Source organism: Gorilla gorilla, chromosome 3, assembly GCF_029281585.2.
Source record: "Gorilla gorilla gorilla isolate KB3781 chromosome 3, NHGRI_mGorGor1-v2.1_pri, whole genome shotgun sequence".
Classification (NCBI taxonomy): Eukaryota; Metazoa; Chordata; class Mammalia; order Primates; family Hominidae; genus Gorilla; species Gorilla gorilla.
Window position 1 is genome coordinate 103,763,744 of NC_073227.2, and position 19,150 is coordinate 103,782,893.

The 19,150-nt window shown below is 42.1% G+C and overlaps 1 protein-coding gene and 1 pseudogene across 3 annotated transcripts in view; one reads left to right on the top strand and one right to left on the bottom strand.

Annotated features, from left to right (window-relative positions):
- The window catches only part of ABRAXAS1 (abraxas 1, BRCA1 A complex subunit), a 24,385-nt gene extending 12,441 nt beyond the window's left edge, over nt 1–11,944 (bottom strand). The window contains exons 1-3 of one of the 3 annotated variants that reach the window (XM_019025756.4): nt 11,634–11,944; nt 8,841–8,931; nt 3,323–3,359 (exon numbers count right to left, since the gene is read on the bottom strand). In XM_019025756.4, coding sequence (XP_018881301.3) covers nt 3,323–3,359; nt 8,841–8,931; nt 11,634–11,720 — 215 coding nt within the window. In that variant the 5' untranslated portion in view covers nt 11,721–11,944. Of the gene's footprint in view, nt 1–3,322; nt 3,360–8,840; nt 8,932–11,633 lie in introns of those variants that run through there. The other 2 variants (XM_019025757.4, XM_055384998.2) reach the window with 2 other exon arrangements.
- Nucleotides 4,185–5,172, top strand: LOC101152733 (brain mitochondrial carrier protein 1-like; annotated as a pseudogene).
- Nucleotides 11,945–19,150: the final 7,206 nt, after the last annotated feature.

The window sequence follows — 19,150 nt, forward strand, 5'->3', positions numbered from 1 at the left end:
AAATACAAGAATTTATTCCTATATTTCCCTAGAATGGTCCACTTCTGAGCTCAAATCGGAGCATAAAGCAGTATATTAGGGTAAGATTAGCAACAGGATAACAGTGCACATCATCTGTGGAAGCACTAGGTTTATGTGAAGTTTCTCGGGAGAAGATGAAGGGGGTGGCATTTTATGTAGAAACTGATATAACATGCAGAATTCATGTCAAACTGCATAATTTTTTTTGAGACACGGTCTCGCTCTGTCACCTGGGCTCACTATAGCCTTGACCTCTGCCCTCAAGCAATCCTTTCACCTCACCCTCCCTAGTAACTGGGACTACAGGCATGCCAACACACCCAGCTAACTGTTTTGTATTTTTTGTAAAGAGGGAGTTTTGCCATGTTACCAGGCTGGTCTCCAACTCCCTGAGCTCAAGTGATCCACCCACCTCACCTCCCAAAGTGCTGGAATTATAGGCATGAGCCACCACGACCCACCTGCGTAATTTTTTAAAAAGTGACTTTAAGTTTCAGAAGCCGGGCACAGTGGCTCACGCCTTAATCCTAGTACTTTGGGAGGCTGAAGTGGGTGGATCACTTGAGGTCAGGAGATTGAAACCAGCCTGGCCAACATGGCAAAACCCCATCTCTACTAAAAATACAAAAAAAAAAAAAAAAAATTAGCCAGGCATGGTGGTGCAGGCCTGTGGTCCCAAATACTCATGAGGCTGAGGTGGGAGAATCGCCTGAACCTGGGAGTTGGGAGGTTGCAGTCAACTGAGATCACACCACTGCACTCCAGCCTGGGCAACAGAGTGAGACCTTGTCTAATAAATAAATAAATAAATAAATAAATAAATAAATAAATAAAATCTCTATCTATCCATCCACACACTAAGTTTCAGTAGGCTATTTCCCAGGTACTTCCTCCAGATTTCTGAGGTAACCAAATCAGTGTATTTCAGTGGAAAAGTCTGCATCCTAATGTATTTAGTGCAGGGTTAACAAACTTTCTGTAAAGGCTTGTATAGAAAATATTTCAGGCTTTGACGGCCACATCTCTATTGCATATTTTTCCTCCTTTTTTTACAACCCTTAAAAAATGTAGTAAACAAGGCCAGGCGTGGGTGTCTCACGCCTGTAATCCTAGCACTCTGGGAGGCCGCGGTGGGCGGATCACGAGGTCAAGAGATCAAAACCATCCTGGCCAACATGGTGAAACTTCATCTCTACTAAAAATACAAAAAAAATTAGCCGGGCTTGGTGGCACCCATCTGGAGTCCCAGCTACTTGGAGGCTGAGGCAGAAGAATTGCTTGGATCTGGGAGGCAGAGGTTGCAGTGAGCCGAGATTGCGCCACTGCACTCCAGCCTGACGACAGAGCAAGACTCTGTCTCAAAAAAAAAAAAAAAAAAAAAAAAAGTAGTAAACAGTCTCAGATCGAGGGCCACATAAAAACTACATCGTGGGGCTCTATTTTAGCAACCCCTGTAATTAGAGCAGGAAGAGGAAGAAACTGCATAGTATGATGCTGGATTAGAGCTCAAGAAATCCTTATTCTTCTTATTTTTGCCCTACCATTAACTAGATCTGTGGTCTTGGTTAAATCATGAACTTTTCAGGCCTATTATTGTGTTGTTTAATGAAGTATGTAGTTACCCTCTGAATGAGAGGTATTTCACATGTCTCTCCTAATGCCTTTCCACCCCGCTTTAATCCTGTAAGAGCTAAAAGGCTCAGGCATTGGTTTCTCATCACTGAAATAGATGGTTTCTTCAGGTCTCAGCTTCTATTAAGTTAGTCTAATTATTAACGTGGTTGAAAAAGGTACTGAATCACTTTCTGCTGTTCCTTTAAATCCTTTGTTGGTCCAGAAGATCCTTCAATAAAATCCTTTTTATGAGTCTCCACTAAGAATTCCTCAGTCATCTAACAAATATTTTTGTATGTCCATTACACATACGGCAGTACAGGAACTGTACCTTTTCTTGGTATAGCAGTTTAAAAGACCACATTAAGCTCCTTTTTTCTGTTCTCCTCCTACAATTAGTTCTCACCTTAACCATATGCTCCACTGTAATTCTTACGTAACTTTAAAGATGTGTATAGTACATAGTCTGTAAGATAGTTATGCTGATTTTTCTTTTCCTTTTTTTGGAGACAGGGTCTTGCTCTGTCACCCAGGCTGGAGTGCAGTGGCATGACCTCAGCGCACGTCAGCCTCTTTCTCCTGAGCTCAAGTGATCCTCCTGCCTCAGCCTCCCCAGTAGCTGGGACTACAGAAGCATGCCATCACTCCTGGCTAATTTTTGTATTTTTAGTGGAGACAGTGTTTCACCATGTTGCCCAGGCTGTTTGTGCTGATTTTTCTTGTGTGGTTTATATAAATCATAAAACTATTTCATTAAAATTACACCATGCTATGGTTACATGATTACATGTGTTTGCTTTGTGAAAATTCATTTATTTGTGTACTTTTCTACGTGTATGTTATACTCAATAAAAGCTAAAAAATACACAATGTATTAGAGTTAACAGTACTATGACTATCTGTAGGACTAAGTGCAAGCGTTCATCCTAGAAAAGCAATAAGAAACAGGTTAAAGAACATAACCAGCTGAGTGCAATGACTCATGCCTGTAATCCCAGTACTTTGGGAAGCAGAGGAAGGAGGATGGCTTGAGCCCAGGAGTTTGAGACCAGCCTGGGCAACATGGCAAAACCCTGTCTCTACCAAAATATAAAAATTAGCTGGGTGTGGTGGCTGCTGCCTGTGGTCCCAGCTACTTGGGGTGCTGAGGTGGAGAGGGTCACCTGAGCCCAGAAGGTGAAGGCTGCAGTGAGCTGTGTTCACGCCACTGCACTCCAGCCTGAGTGACAGAGTGAGACCCTGTCTCAAAAAGAAAAAGAACATAACCAGCTAACAGACAAAAAATAACACTAAAAAATATAAGTGAGGAACCAGTTGCTAAAATATGCTGAAATAAAAGGGTAGAAAAAAGGGCTGCTATTGATGATGAATAAGAACACTTCATTTACTGAGTTTATAATATGCAATGAGGTGACTGGGTGTGAGAAGAAAAAGCAATTCTCAAGGTAAACTGGTGCCTGGGAAAGGTAATGAAGATCAGCTTAAAGTAATATAAATACAGAGAAAGAACTACTAGGGTTGACAATACACAAGTGATTTTTTCAGCTATTTAAAAAAAACTTTCCATTCTACTCAGTACCACCATGTATAGGTGATAACTAAGATAATCTGTTAGTTTTAAAAACTATTTCACTCGCAGAGAGTAATTTTCACAATGGATCATTTACTTACTAGCACTACTACTTACCTAAAAAGCTGATAGCATGGAATATATTTCTGAATGTCTGGAAGAAAAGGATTTTTAGTTATTACATTAATTCAATTCAGAATCACCTGAATACTGCATATTGAGCCTTTACCTCATGCCAGGAAGTACTTTACCACTGATTATCTGATTTTTATCCTCACAACAAATCTGCGACATATACTATCATTATTCCCCTTTCAAAGATGATATAACAGGTAAAGAGAGATAAGTGGCTTGCCCAATCCAGTGGTAGGGCCAGAGTTCAAAACCCAGAGCCTCGCCTGGAACCACAATTCTGTATTTCCTCTAAATAATGGTCTAATAAGTCCAACACAAAAGATAAATTCAAAGTTGTCACATTTTCACCGAGTTCTAAAAAGGCTGTGCTCTAAATGTGCCCAATTAATAAACTCACCTGTTAAAGGAATTTAAAATGATGAAAATCTCCTTAACCAAAGCAATGGAATAATATGTTGATCTTGGATTTTACGTGTTTAAACATCTGTGATAATCCAACATTTAAAATAATTGGAGCAAATACCTCAGAGCTTAGCACTGTACCTAATACCACAATGCAGTTGCTCAGTACACATTTGCTTAATTAAATGCCTAGAACTATGTTAGATACTTTGGGCGGCACGCTAATTTCAATTAGGGAAAAAAATGCTCTAAGGGCTTGCTTTTATTTTTTAATTTTTAAAAAATAATCTTGTATTGCTATAAAGGGCTTGCTGTTAAAACTCAAGTGTCCGAACCAAAAAAAAAAAACTACAGTAAAATTATAAACTACAAGGTTTCAATGCTTCCGGGTTGCCACTGCAGTGGCATTTCTGACTGTGGGAGCCTCAGTTTCCCAGTCGTCTGATGAGCCTGAGCAGCAGCAGAAAAGTACCACTGTAAGCCATGAGATGTCTCGTCTGAACTGGAAACCCTTTGTATATGACACCTTGCCTCTATCACTGCTGAGTTTGGAACTTTCCCCATGGACCTTGCCAAAACACGACTTCAGGTAGGTTCAAGGCCAAAGCATTGATGTCTGTTTCAAAGAAACAAAATATAGACGAATGTTTCATGCTTTGTTTTGGATCTATAAACAGGAAGGTGTATTGGCTCTATATTCAGGAATTGCTCCTATTTTGCGAAGACAAGCATCATATGGCACCATTAAAATTGGGATTTACCAAAGCTTGAAGCAATTATTTGTAGAACGTTTAGAAGATGAAACTCTTTTAATCAACATGATCTGTGGGGTAGTGTCACGGGTGATATTTTCCACTATAGCCAATCCCACCGATGTTCTAAAGATTCGAATGCAGGCTCAAGGAAGTTTGTTCCAAGGGAGCATGATTGGCAGCTTCATCGATATATACCAACAGGAAGGCACCAGGGGTCTGTGGAGGGGTGTGGTTCCAACTGCTCAGCATGCTGCCATCGTTGTGGGAGTAGAGCTACCAGTCTATGATTTTACTAAGAAGCACTTAATATTGTCAGGAATGATGGAAGACACAACTTTAACTCACTTTGTTTCCAGCTTTACATGTGGTTTGGCTGGGGCTCTTGCCTCTAATCCAGGTGATGTGGCAGGCACTCATGTGATGAACCAGAGGGCAATCGTGGGACATGTGGATCTCTATAAGGGCACTTTGGATGGTATTTTAAAAATGTGGAAACATAAGGGCTTTTTTGTATTCTAAACGATTTTGGCTAAACTGGCTTTGGCTTGGACCCTGGAACATCATTCTTTAAATTACATATGAGTAGCTCAAGAGGCTTTAAATCTAAGGACTGAATTATATGTGAGCCCAGCCCTGCCAGCCTTTCTACTCCTTTTCCCTTTTCCCGTGTTCTAATGTATTTTGGCAAAGTTGTAAGTGTTTACCAAACCGTTGGTCTCCTTAGGGCCTCCTGATGGAAGAACAGTAGGATGTTGGTTCAAAGTTATTTATATGTTTGTGTTACCATGTTAACTTTTCCCTGAGAGAAAGTGTTAACATTGAGACTCTAGCCCCAGATTGGTATCTTCTATGAAGATAGATACTAATGGATGACACTGAAAATGGCCTGCTTTCCAAATATGGGTTAAATGTAACTGGTTGGGCCCCAGACTTGGGCTAGAGCAGAAGGCATATGCCAGGGTGGTTACTGCTATATATATTATAGACCTCAGTTCTCATTAAAGTGTTTATTGACAGAAAAAGAATTATAAACTGTATTAGCCTATGTATAAAACATGACAAAAGCCCAGTTTCCTTAAGTAATGTGATTACAAATCACTAAAAGCAAAATAGTACAAATGCAGCCAAAGAATAGGATAGGCCTATCTTTTTCAAAGAAAATGGCCAAGAAAAAAAGTAAAAAGTATCAAAAAAAATACTTAACCTCTTTTGTAATTAAGAAATGCAAATTAAAATGCTATTTTTTTCACTTATCAAATTGGCAAAGATTAAAAGATTTGATAATACCTAGTGTTGGCAAAAGCATGGGGCCGGGCATGGTGGCTCATGCCTGTAATCCCAGCACTTTGGGAGGCCAGGGCGGGCAGATCACCTGAGGTCAGGTGTTTGAGACCAGCTTGGCCAACATGGCGAAGCCCCGTCTCTACTAAAAATACAAATATTGGCTGGGTGTGGTGGCAGTCGCCTGTAATCCCAGCTACTCGGGAGGCTGAGACAGGGGTAATCACTTGAACCCGGGAAGCAGAGGTTGCAGTGAGCCGGAATCCCACCACTGCACTCCAGCCTGGGCGACAGAGTGAGACTCTGTTTCAAAAAAAAAAAAAAAAAAAAAAAGAGTATGGGGACCTAGGCACTTTTATATACTGTGGAGAAGCCTAAAATGGCATAAGTTTTCCAAAAGGCAATCAGCTAGTCTACCTCCAGGAATGTGACTTTCAAATATACACTCAACAGCACAAAGAAATGTACAATACTAAATGTTCATGGTAATACTGTTTATGTTAACAAAAAAACAGAAAATCATTCTTAGATGGTTAAAAAAATATGGTATGTCTATACAACAGGATATATGCAGCCAGCAGAAAGAATGATGGGCCGAATATGGTGGCTCACCCCAGTAATCCCAACACTTTGTAATGACAGGAGGATTGCTTGAGCCTAGGAGTTTGAGACCAGCCTGGGCAACAAAGTGAGAACCTGTCTCTACAAACAATAAAAAATTAGCCAGGCGTGGTGGTGCATACCTATGGTCCCAGCAATACAGGAGGCTGAGGCAGGAGGACTGCTTAAGCCCAGGAGGTCGAGGCTGCAGTGACCAGTGTTTGTGCCACTACACTCCAGCCTGGCTGAAAGAGCAAGACCTCGTCTCAAAAAAAAAAAAACAAAGAGTGATGAATTATACACACAGATACTATTCTGTACTTGTGATATCTTGGGAGATATTAGGCACATATAGTAAGATCCCATTTGTGAAAATAAAAAGTATACACATTTGGCCGGGCATGGTGGCTCACGCCTGCAATCCCAGCACTTTGGGAGGCCGAGGTGAGAGGATCACTTGAGGTCAGGAGTTCGAGACCAGCCTGGCCAACATGGTGAAACCCCATCTCTACTAAAAATACAAAAAAATTAGCCGGGCATGGTTGCGTGTGCCTGTAATCCCAGCTACTCTGGAGGCCGAGGCAGGAGAATCGCTTGACCTTGAGAGGCAGAGGTTGCAGTGAGCCGAGATCATGCCACTTCACTCCAGTCTGGGCGACAGAATGAGACTCCATCTCAAAACAAAAACAAAATATATATATACACATATGTATGTGTATATATACACACACACACATTTACATTTGTGTGTTTTATGAATATTGCAAGCTAGTAAAAATCCATGAAACAGTAGTTGCCACTAAGGAAACTAATGAGAGTTTAAATTTTTTATTTCCTACTTTATATATTTCTATTTTTAAACTTTTAAAGTAGCAAACAAAAATAACATACAGTATGAGTACAAACTGATATAATCTTTCCAGAAAGCAATCTGCTAATGCAGATCAAAAACCTTACAAGTGTTCATACCCTGTGACACAGTAATACCATATCTAGGAATCTATAATAGATAACGCCAAATATTGATATACAAGGATATTCACTGTAGTATACTTTATGATAATGAAAAACTAGAAACAGCTGATTATAACATATTTAAAGGAATGTTTAAATCACAGTAAGGCCACAGGGTAGAACACAATGCAGTTATGAAAAATGGTATTGTAGGCCAGGCATGGTGGCTCACACCTGTCATCCCAGCTCTTTGGGAGACCGAGGCAAGTGGATCACTTGAAGTCAGGAGTTCAAGACTAGCCTCGCCAACATAATGAAACCCCATCTCTAATAAAAATACGAAAAGTTAGCCGGGCATGGCGGCACACGTCTGTAATCCCAGCTACTTGGGAGGCTGAAGCAGGAGAATCGCTTGAACCTGGGAGGCGGAGGTTGCAGTGAGCCAGGATTGCGCCACTGCACTCCAGCCTGGGCAACAGAGTGAGACTCTGCCTCAGAAAAAGAAAAGAAAAGAAAAATAATATTGTAGAGGATTATGCAACATTGTAAAGTGATCATGACACAATATGATGCCAAACCTTTTATAAAGTACACTACCAATTTTGTTTAAAAATACATACACATATATAGAGAAAAACTAGACAGTCAGAAAACTCCCTATACATTTTATTTCTTTTAAACATTTTTTTCCCTATACATTTTAAAGGTTCTCCCCTGCTTTTCCCTAAAAGAGAAGCTGCCACCAGTTATAACTGCTTTAGCACCCACTCCTCAAACCCTTTACAGCCTGGTCTCTTCCCCATTACGCTCCAGAAATTACTGAGGATTTTCAGTCATCTAATAATCTAATTACTGCATTTTCTCAGTTCTCATCTTGCAACTTTTCTGCAGCATTTAACATTTTATCTTTTTCCTTGGTATTCCTATTGCCAGGCCATCTTCCTACTAAACAGCAGGTGTTTCATCCTTGTTTCCCTGGCAGTAATCTTATCTGTTTCCTAAGTCTCATACTATTTCTTACTTTAGACCAGTCCATGGCCATAATTTTAACTGCAAAATGAGTACAACATATCCTTTTAAATTATTTTAAAATTAATATATATTTCTTATTTTTCTTTTTTTGAGACAGAGTCTCGCTTTGTTGCCCAGGCTGTAGTGCAGTGGCACAGTCTTGGCTCACTGCAACTTCTGCCTCTCAGGTTCAAGCAATTCTCGTGCCTCAGCCTCCCAAGTAACTGGGATTACAGACATGCACCACTACACCTGGCTAATTTTTGTATTTTTAGTAGAGATGGGTTTCACCATGTTGGCCAGGCTGGTCTCAAACTCCCGACCTCAGGTAATCCGCCTTGGCCTCCCAAAGTGCTGGGATTACAGGTGTGAGCCACCTTGCCCAGCCTCTGTATTTCCTAATTTAAAAACAATAACTTATGCTGACCCCTTTCAGCATAAACTATCAAATATAGGAGACACAGATGATTCAAATATATGAGAAATAAATAACTCACCAATTGTATAAACAACTTCAACATCATCCATTTGGGAATCAGTAATGCTGTTCTTGGCTTCACCTTTTACTTCCCCAAGAAGAAAACCTTCCTATGAAGATAAAGAGGCAATATATAGAATACACTGATAGAATTACTGTGCACCTAACTAACCGTATTTTCTGAGTATTTTACTATGTATACAAGTATGTGCTACCAGTTGGGGGCACATATGTAAGATCTGAGATGCTTCTAGTTTACTTGGGAAAGATGAAGAGTTAAATAAAAATGAGAAGAGGCTAGGCAAGATGGCTCACGCCTGTAATCCTAGCACTGGCAGGCCAAGGTGGGCAGATAGTTTGAACCCAGGAGTTAAAGACTAGCCTGGGCAACAGGGTAAAACTCCGTCTGTACAAAAAATACGAGAAAAATTAGTTAGGCATGGTGGCACATGCCTGTAGTCCCAGCTACTTGGGATGACCTGAACCCAGGAGGTTGAGGCTGCAGTGAGCTATGATCGCGCCACTGCACTCCAGCCCAGGCGATAGAGTGAGACTGCCTCAAAAGAAAAAAAAGTAGAAATAAAGAGGAGAGGAAGGGAAAGAGATTAGCCTAGCCTGAAATAATTAGAGTAGGCCCTGGGGAGGCTACAGATTAGACTAAAGCTATGGGCAATATTTGTGTAGGCAGAGCATGGAGCACTCGGCACACTTGGAAGCATATAAGACTTAAAGCCAGAAATGAGCACACACTGAAGAATGAGCAGAGCACTTTGCCTTGGAGCAGAAGGAAATCAAAGATAAATAAGAACGAGCCAATAATGGGACACCCCGAATGACTACTCTGGATTTAACCACATGTGCTTCTGGGAGTTACAGAAAGCTTCTAAGGTACGAAAAGACATGATTAGTGTTTTCTGATTAACTCATGCACAATATGAAAGATTAAAATTCAATTTCAGAGTCTGCTTTCTAAAAGGAGTGCTGTAAGCCCGATTCTTTTAAAACTACTTGTATTCTGCCACCCCCGTGGTAATCTATCTGAGTTTTGGAGAATTCAATTTCTCTAGGCACACTTAAAGACCCAATGTGCTTGACAATGAAGATTTTATATCTTTTTTTTTTTTTTGAGAAGAGGTCTAGCTCTGTCATCACCCAGGCTGGAGTGCAGTGGTGCAATCACTACTCACTGCAGCTTTGACCTCCCGGGCTCAAGCAATCCTCCTGCCTCAGCCTTCCAAGTAGCTGGGTCTACAGGCACGTGCCACCACGCCGGGCTAATTTTTAAAATTTTTTTGTAGACATGAGGTCTCCTTATGTTGCCCACGCTGGTCTTGAACTCCTGGGCTCAAATGATCCTCCTGCCTCCGCCTCCCAAAGTGCTGGGATTACAGAAATATTTTATATTCTTTATAATTAATAATGTTTTCCCCTAAAAGTAAAAAAGGATTATTTCCACAATGTGAGTCTTTACTGGAATCACGCGGGGGGATATCCAGAATCTAGTGTTCTTGATTTTGATACTCAGAAGACGAACTCAGGGAAGGGAAGCAGGGGCAATGCAAGTGCAACTAGCCAGAAAAACCACCCTTTAAAGACTTCAGGAAAAAGATCTGAGAAACAGGGGCCTCCCTAGCACTCAGGTACTTCCCAAGGGCTAATCGTTTAAGCTACCGAGGACTTAGGGTCCCACTTAGGGTCTACACTACAGGCATTCCAAAATAATTTCCACAGCTACACATATATTTTAAATGGTCATATATTTGTTCTTTATTAGGTATTACTTTGTAAGGTTATCTGAAATTGTATACATAAAACATACCAATTCCAACCTTTATTAGGATTGTGCTAAAGAGCAATTTTGTAATGTTTAGATTTTGTAGAGACCGGGTCTCACTAGGTTGTCCCCGATGGTCTCGAACTCATGGGCTCAGGTGATTCACCCGCCTCGTCTTCCCAAAGTGCTGGAATTACAGGCGTGAGCCACCGCGCCCGACCTATATTAAGGCAATTTTGAGTAAAACAGACGTTATATCTTAAAATGAACTTAGCGGAAATTACTAGGCATCGTTCAGCAGGGTATTCTCCGAACTGTACCACACAGCAGGGAAGTGTATTTTAGATGCTTAGACTTTCTTTCTGCAAGTTACTGAAAGTACTACAGGACATTAACTACTTCCGAGCTCAACGTTTTACAGCGTTTCTTTAATTTCATAGAACTTTTAGAAAATAGGCAACGTACTTTTAAAAACCGTTTTAACAAATTTAATAACGCAAATAAAAAGATATCTGATATACCAGATTAAGCTGTTCCATCCACTAAGATTTGCCACTGGACGCAACATCTATTTTTTTCCCTTACCATCCTACCATCTCAACAAACACGCACAGACGCTGCTCTGCATGAAAAAGTCCGGCTGGCTTTGCAAACGCCTGTCGGGCGTCGCGAGAAACGGAAAGTTTACCGCAGGCTCCGCAGAGCAGCGGAAAGACGCTCCGTGAACTTTCCATCTTTTCACGCCCAAGTTTCCACAGCGACAGGGGCGCCGAGGAAAGATGGGAGCGTGTGGGACACTTGGGTCGGAAAAGGGAAATAACGGAGGATAGCAGAGGGAGGGCTAATGCTGGAGAAGACTTCGTGGGCACGAGGCACCTCAGGGACCGCTGAGGGGGAGAGAAGGCAGAGCCGCGACCGCAGGGAGGAGGCGCGGCGGCGTCGGGGGAGCGGGCGGGGACGGGAGCAACAGCGGAGAGGCAGGCCGCGCGCAAGGCTCTTCCCAGGCGACGCCGGACCCCGCCCCGTCCCTCGGCTCACCGTGTCCGAGTCCGTGTTGAGGTGCTGGAAAGCGAGTGCGCCGAGCACAAAGCCCGAGAGCACCGCCGACGTACTCTCCCCCTCCATGCTACCGCCGCCTCAGGCTACACAAGAGGACGAGGGCGGGGCGCGCGGAGCCAGGATCCTGTGGTGGCAGCGAGGCGGGGCCCAGCGAGGAGGCGGGGCCTGCGCCGGCGCACGGGCTGCTGCGCGCTCCGCAGAGGGGCGGGGCGAGGGGGCTGAGGGCGGGCGCGGGCGGGTCCCCAGCCGCGCGCTCGGCTCCTCCTTCACCTCTGCTGCCGGCCTCTCCCGGAAGTCGGCTGCGTGTCGGTACCACTGCAGAGGGCTGCGAATTGCCTTTTGGTGGCCTGCGCCTGCTGAGCGACCTGTCACAAACATGCAAAGCTATCAAAATGAACACGGTTGACAGGGTCATTTTAAGACAAGCAATGATTACAAGAATAAAAGAGTTGAGTAGCAACATTACGATGCCACAATGGATATGCCACGGTTTTGGTTTTCAAGCTGCATTTTAGCACCCTTCACTCACTGAAACTTACAGAATACTAATAACCATTTGGGGATTGTCTCTGCTAGAACTCTCTAGCCATGTTCTCTGTGTGTGTGTTTGTGTGTGTGCATGTGTGTGTTTCCTTGCTTTTGGAAAACTTCAGCCTAATTTAAACAATACATGGATATTTAATGTTGTGACAGTTTAATGATGGGCATAATCATAGTGAGCTGGTTCATTTAATGTAAATGGTAAGGTGAGTGGACCAGGGCTTGGCAAATATATTTTACACACATGCACACACACACGTAAAGCTATGTTTCTTAAATGACTGAAAGTAAGCATAATAGCAGACTACTGAATTAGTGTGGCACATTTGTGGGTTTTGTTGTCAAGCAGTTGTCTGTGGCTGCGTAACACACAATACATATGTATATAATTAATGATTATATATTTATTCCCTAGAATTAAGTTTCTTGCCTTCATTTTGTAGGGGTGAAGGGAAAGCTCTGCCCTCTGAAGGTTCACTGGAGTGAACTAACAAAAGAAAAGATGAACAGAAGAAAAAGGCATACGAATTTATTTTATTTTTTATTTTTTTGAGACTGAGTCTCGCTCGGTCACCCAGGCCAGGGTGCAGTGGCACCATCTCAGCTCACTGCAGCCTCCACTTCCCGGGTTCAAGCGATTCTTCTGCCTCAGCCTCCTGAGTAGCTGGGATTACAGGCACGTGCCACCAAGCCCAGCTTATTTATTTATTTTTTTGTATTTTTATTAGAGACAAGGTTTCACCATGTTGGCCAGGCTGGTTTCGAACTCCTGACCTCGGGTGATCTGCCCCCTTCGGCCTCCCAAAGTGCTGGGATTACAGGCGCTCCCGGCTGGCATACAAATTTATTAATGTGCCCTGGAGAAAATCACAGTAGAGTGATTACCCAATAATCCAATGAGGTTCAGATGCTTATGTACACTTTTTCATAAGGGAGAGGGAGATGGAGGAATGTAAGTAATTTTGAGGATCACAATTGATTCTTTGGATGAGCTTGAGGGATTGCTTGCAAAGAATTCTTTGTGGAAGTTCGATGAGCCCAAACAGAAGTCAATAACTTCGTACAAAGTTCCTCTGGGCTCTGGATTTGATGTTTGACTTTCAGTCTTCTTCCCACAGTCAGTAGATAATGAAATTTCAATGAAGGGGTGGAAGACAATTGTTGTAGGGTTGATAAAGAGTGGACAGTCGTGCAGGAGTATGATTACACAGAGGGAGTATGATGTAATGGTAACAAACTGGGGGAACTTAGAATGGGCTGTTTGTTCAGGTTCTTCTCTGTGTCCTGGTGTCTTCAGAGGTAAGGATGTTCCTTTTCTCTATGTAAAGGGAGGGTACCTCTTAAATGATGGTCTTATGACCTACTTCAGGGAAGGACACTGGGTTTTATGGCCTGCCTCAAGGGAGATGGCCAGAGTATTCTTTCTATGGTTTATGGCCTGCTTCAGGGCAAAAGGAGTGAGGGGAAGGTGAAAATGACCTCTTTGCTCTGCTATTTTCTCAAATGCTCAGGTGCTATATTTTGGAGTAGTGTGTCCTGAACCACATCACTAGTTTTACTTCCTGCAACCCAGAGCAGCACAGTAGCTGAACCAAATACTCCTTCGGAAGCCAAAAAAGCTTGGGTACGAGTGGAGATAAGGAGAAATAGTAGATGAGAGTAAAGGAATAAATAAACGGGTTATATAATGAGGGAAATCCAATATTCATTAAGACCTCCAAAGAAACTCAAAGCAAGGGATGATATTGTCTCTTATCTTAATTATATCAGATGCCTGAAATAATGAAGATATATATTGCTAAGAACTCTGCTTTTGAAACCTGAAAAGGTCAAATGGAAGCCTGAGTGGCCACACCCTGGGAGGCATTTTCTTTCCTTTTTCTTTTTTTTTTTTTTTTTGAGACGGAGTCTCGCTCTGTCTCCCAGGCTGGAGTGCAGTGGCGTGATCTTGGCTCACTGCAAGCTCCACCTCCTGGGTTCACGCCATTCTCCTGCCTCAGCCTCCTGAGTAGCTGGGATTACAGGCGTCCGCCACCATGCCCGGCTAATTTTTTGTATTTTTAGTAGAGACAGGGTTTCACTGTGTTAGCCAGGATGGTCTTGATCTCCTGACCTCGTGATCCACCCACCTCGGACTCCCAAAGTGCTGGGATTACAGGCGTGAGCCACCGCGCCCGGCCTGGCATTTTCATATGATAGGCTGATGGACTGGACAGGTTATTAGTAATTGAATGGGGTTTTAGAAATGTGCAACTATCTTTTAACTTTTATGATTCTTTGCTATAGGGAATCTGTGGTCAAAGATCAAGGATTTGTCTGTAGTATAGTAAAAAAGAAAATAAATATTTAGTCTTTGTCCTGAGTTCCTGGCGTGGGAGCTTCTAAAACCTTAGGAATTTACTGGTTTTTGTATGCTAAAGAATGACTCATGGGAGAGTGTATTCGTCCCTTCTTGCATTGCTATAAAGAAATACCTGGCCGGGAACAGTGGCTCATACCTATAGTCCCAGCACTTTGGGAGGCTGAGGTGGGCAGATCACCTGAAATACAAGTTTGAGACCAGCCTGACCAACATGACAAAACCCCATCTCTACTAAAAATACAAAAATTAGCCAGGCCTGGTGGCATGCGCCTGTAATCGCAGCTACTTGGAAGGCTGAGGCAGGAGAATCACTTGAACCTGGGAGGTGGAGATTCAGTGAGCCGAGATCCTTCCACTGCACTCCAGCCTGGGCAACAGAGTGAGAATCTGTCTCAAAAACAAACAAACAAACAAACAAAAGATTGGGCACAGTCACTCATGCTTGTAATTCCAGTGTTTTGGGAGTCTGAGCAGAGAGTATGGCTTGAGGTCAGGAGTTTGAGACCAGCCTGGGAAACATAGCAAGACTCTATCTCTTCAAAAACGTTTAAAAATTAGGCCAGGTGTGGTGGCTCATGCCTGTAATCTCAGCACTTTGGGAGGCCAAGATGGGTGGATCACGAGGTCAGGAGTTGGAGACCAGACTGCCAATATGATGAAACCCCGTCTCTACTAAAAATACAAAAATTAGCCGACCATGGTGGTGGGCACCTGTAATCCCAGCTACTTGGGAGGCTGAGGCAGGAGAATCACTTGAACCCAGGAGGCGGAGGTTGCAGTGAGCTGAGATCACGCCACTGCACTCTAGCCTAGGTGACAGAGCAAGACTCCATCTCAAAACAAAAACAAACAAACAAACAAAAAATTAGTCCAGGTGCGGTAGCTCGTGCCTGTAATCCAACTCACGCCAGTAATCCCAGCACTTTGAGAGGCCAAGGCAGGTGGATCACCTGAGGTCGGGAGTTCGAGACCAGCCTGGCCAACATGGTGAAACCCTGTCTCTACTAAAAATACAAAATTAGTGAGGTGTGGTGGCGTGTGCCTGTAATCCCAGCTACTCGGGAAGCTGAGGCAGAGGTGCTTGAACCCAGGAGGCCAAAGGTGCAGTGAGGCAAGATTGTGCCACTGCCCTCCAGCCTGGGCAACAGAGTGAGACTCTGTCTCAAAAAAAAAAAAAAATTAAAAAAGTTTGTGGGCCTGTAATCCCAGCAATTTAGGAGGCTGAGGTGGGAGGATCGCTTGAGCCCAGGAGGCAGAAGTTGCAGTGAGCTGAGATCATGCCACTGTACTCTAGCCTGGGCCAGACCCAGCTAAAAAAAAAAAAAAAATCAGTCAAGTGTGGTAGTGCACACCTGCAGTCCCAGCTACTGGGGAGGCTGAGGCGGGAGGATTGCTTGAGTCCAGGAGCTTGAAGCTGCAGTGAGCTTTGATTGTGCCACCTCAGCCTGGGAGACAGAATGAGACCTTTTCTCTTAAAAAAAAAAATTAGAAAGAAGAATAACTATGAAAATAAGAGAAACATTTTAGCTGCTGTATTAGAATCATGTTAATGATAGGGTTGATTGCTTCAGAAGGATGTGCTTGCTTGCTTAAATTGGGATCCAATAATATTCATCTCTGTTAAATTTTTGGTATTCTATTTTAAATAGGAGGGTTAATGGAACCTCAAATAATTTCAAGAAAAAACTGTATCTTTTACTTTTCTATTTGAATTTTTAGATATTGATTTTTTTCACATGAAAAGGATATGATTTTTAAGTAATGATTTCACTCACAACAGATCAACTTTTAAACAAATATGCTTGCAAATAAATGAGTATCATAAAGGGAAATATATCTTATCTTCATAGCATATTATTAATTATACAATTTATTCAAAATGAATGGAGAATGTGATGGCCATGGACATGCTCCACTCTGGTTGAACCTGCTGGGGGAGCCATGGTTGGCTGAAAGCCTCCCCCTTCAGCTCCTGTGAGCATTGCTGCCCTCTAACCTTCCCTGCCACAGCGTCAGTGACCATGGTGGGGTATTAACACAGGCCCATTCTTACAAGATGCAGGATTCCTGTAATGGGACTTTGGCTCAAGGACTCTCCATTAGCCTGGCTAAGATTATGTTAGCTTGCACTGAAGTCTGAGACTCCTATCCTTCCCTTTCTCCTTTCCCAGGTGTCAGATAAGCATGGTTTTCTGCAGCCTCTCCTTGCTTACTCCTGCTCTCTTCCCTTTATCTTTCACAGATGTTTCCCCAATAGGTCTCTCTCTTGCACATGGACTCCTGTCTTTGTGTCTGCTTTTCAGAGCATCCAAAGTGAAACAAAGTGCTTGCTTTTCCATATCACCTATAAAGGGCTTTCAGAGCCATAAAGATCACATTTTCAAATATCTGCCAATTTAAAAAAACGTCAAATGCAAACATACTCAAAATATAATATGATGAATTTCATTTTTTAATTATAGACATGATTTATTTCTAATGGTGAACAAGTATTATTTTAATTTTTTTTTTTAGACAGGATCTGAATCCTGTTGCCCAGGCTGGAGTACAGCTGTGTGATCATGGCTTACTGCAGCCTCCACCTCCCAGGGTCAAGCGATTCTCCCACCTCAGCCTCTTGAGTAGCTGGGATTACAGGTGCACGCCACCATCCCTGGCTAATTTTCTGATGGTTTGTTGAGATGGGGAGGTCTCACTATGTGGCCCAGGCTGGTCTCGAACTCTCGATCTCAAGCAATCCTCCCGCCTCAGTCTCTCAAAAGGCTGGGATTACAGGAGTGAGCCACTGCATCTAGATAAGTATTATTTGTTAAGGCTATGTTATCTGGGAAATACTATTATAAACACATTTTGTTTTCTTTGTAATATTTTTGTGTATTAAAAACGTAATGAGAGTTTTAAAAATCTCTGATAAAACTTGATATAACTCTAAGATTATAGACACAGAAATAAATTTATCTGAGGTTCCAGGGAAATTTGAAGATGTATTAATGTGATAACATTCCAACTTGTTATTATTTCATTCCATCTGTTAAAGAGGCATAAGGAAAATTACACAAACACCGTTAAGAAATATGCCCCCTCAGGATGCACCTCTACCTGGTGACCTGCAGGGGACACTGTGATAGTAGTTCTGAAGGAAAAGGCCTTTGATTGGGGTTCAGAGATTATTATTATGTAAAAATAGTTAATAGGGCCTAATCTGTTATAATGTGTTAAAATAGGCTACTTTGAAAATCCATGGTGGTTTAGTAAAAATGACTTAAATGATGTATCTTGGATAAGAATCATTGGTTTTTAAAAAAAAAATACCCTTGCACATCCACAAATATAAAAACAATAGAACTCTGGCAAAGGAGATAAAGTAACTGCAGAAATAGTAGTGCTGACTGGTGCTTTAAGAATTATTGCAGATAGGGTTAAGAAGCTAATTTGAATTCCAACAGAGTCCTCCTTAAGATAAATTCCAAGAGCAAAGTAAAAGTTTCAGCAGTGTTAGTTCAGCTAATCCTGAGAAGGCATTCTGATAGAGAATTCCAAGAGGCATTAGTTTGATCTGAGCTTGTATGGACAACTCTAGGTATAAGGTTGTTTGTGGTAGAAAATTAATTTCTATAGCTTCAGTGAATAATTTATGCTAGTTTAAATAATGAATAAGTGACTGGCTTGGGTTGAACAAAAAAAGCACCTGCCTCTGGGTGAGGTGGCTCACACCTGTAATGCCAACTACTAGAGTGGCTGAGGTGGGAGGATTACTTGAGCCCAGGAATTCAATGTTACAGTGAGTTATGATGGCACCACTGCACTTTAGTCTGGGCAACAGAGCAACGTGCTGTCACAAACAGACAAAAAATATGTTATATATTTATATAATGAAATAAGAGAAAGTTCCCATAATCCTTCCATCCAAAGATATTACAGTGAATGGTTTGGCTTATATTCTTTCAGGTTTTTATCTATTCATATGTGTATTAATGTATATAGGTATTTGTGTATATTTTGATTATTATATTATATTATATTTATTTATTTTTTTGAGAGATTCTCACTCTGTTGCCCAGGCTGGAGTGCAGTGGCACTATCTTGGCTCACTCCAGCCTCTACCTCCCGGGTTCAAGCGATTCTCCTGCCTCAGCCCCCAAGTAGCAGAGACTACAGGTGAGCACCATTCCCAGCTAATTTTTGTATTTTTAGTAGAGACGGGGTTTCGCCATATTGGCCAGGCTGGTCTCGAACTCCTGAGCTCAGGTAATCCTCCTGCCTTGGCCTCCCAAAGTGCAGGGATTACAGGTGTGAGTGAAAATCATTTAAAAGTGAAAATCTATTTTCACTTTTAAAAATACATATTATACTTTATTATTAATTTTTGTAATTTAAACTTATTAATGGGGTTCAGGACACACCACCCCAAAATAGGACTGTAGAATCCAGAATGTGCTATCCCAAATATGCCTCTTTGTCATAAGAATTATTTTGAGCTGGTTATTTTGAGAAACGACAGACATAGGAGAAGTTCTGGAAAGTTACCCTTTTGTAAGAGAAATTTAAAGCTATAAAGGAAATCTCTATTTGTAAGTGTATCTCCCTCTCTGAA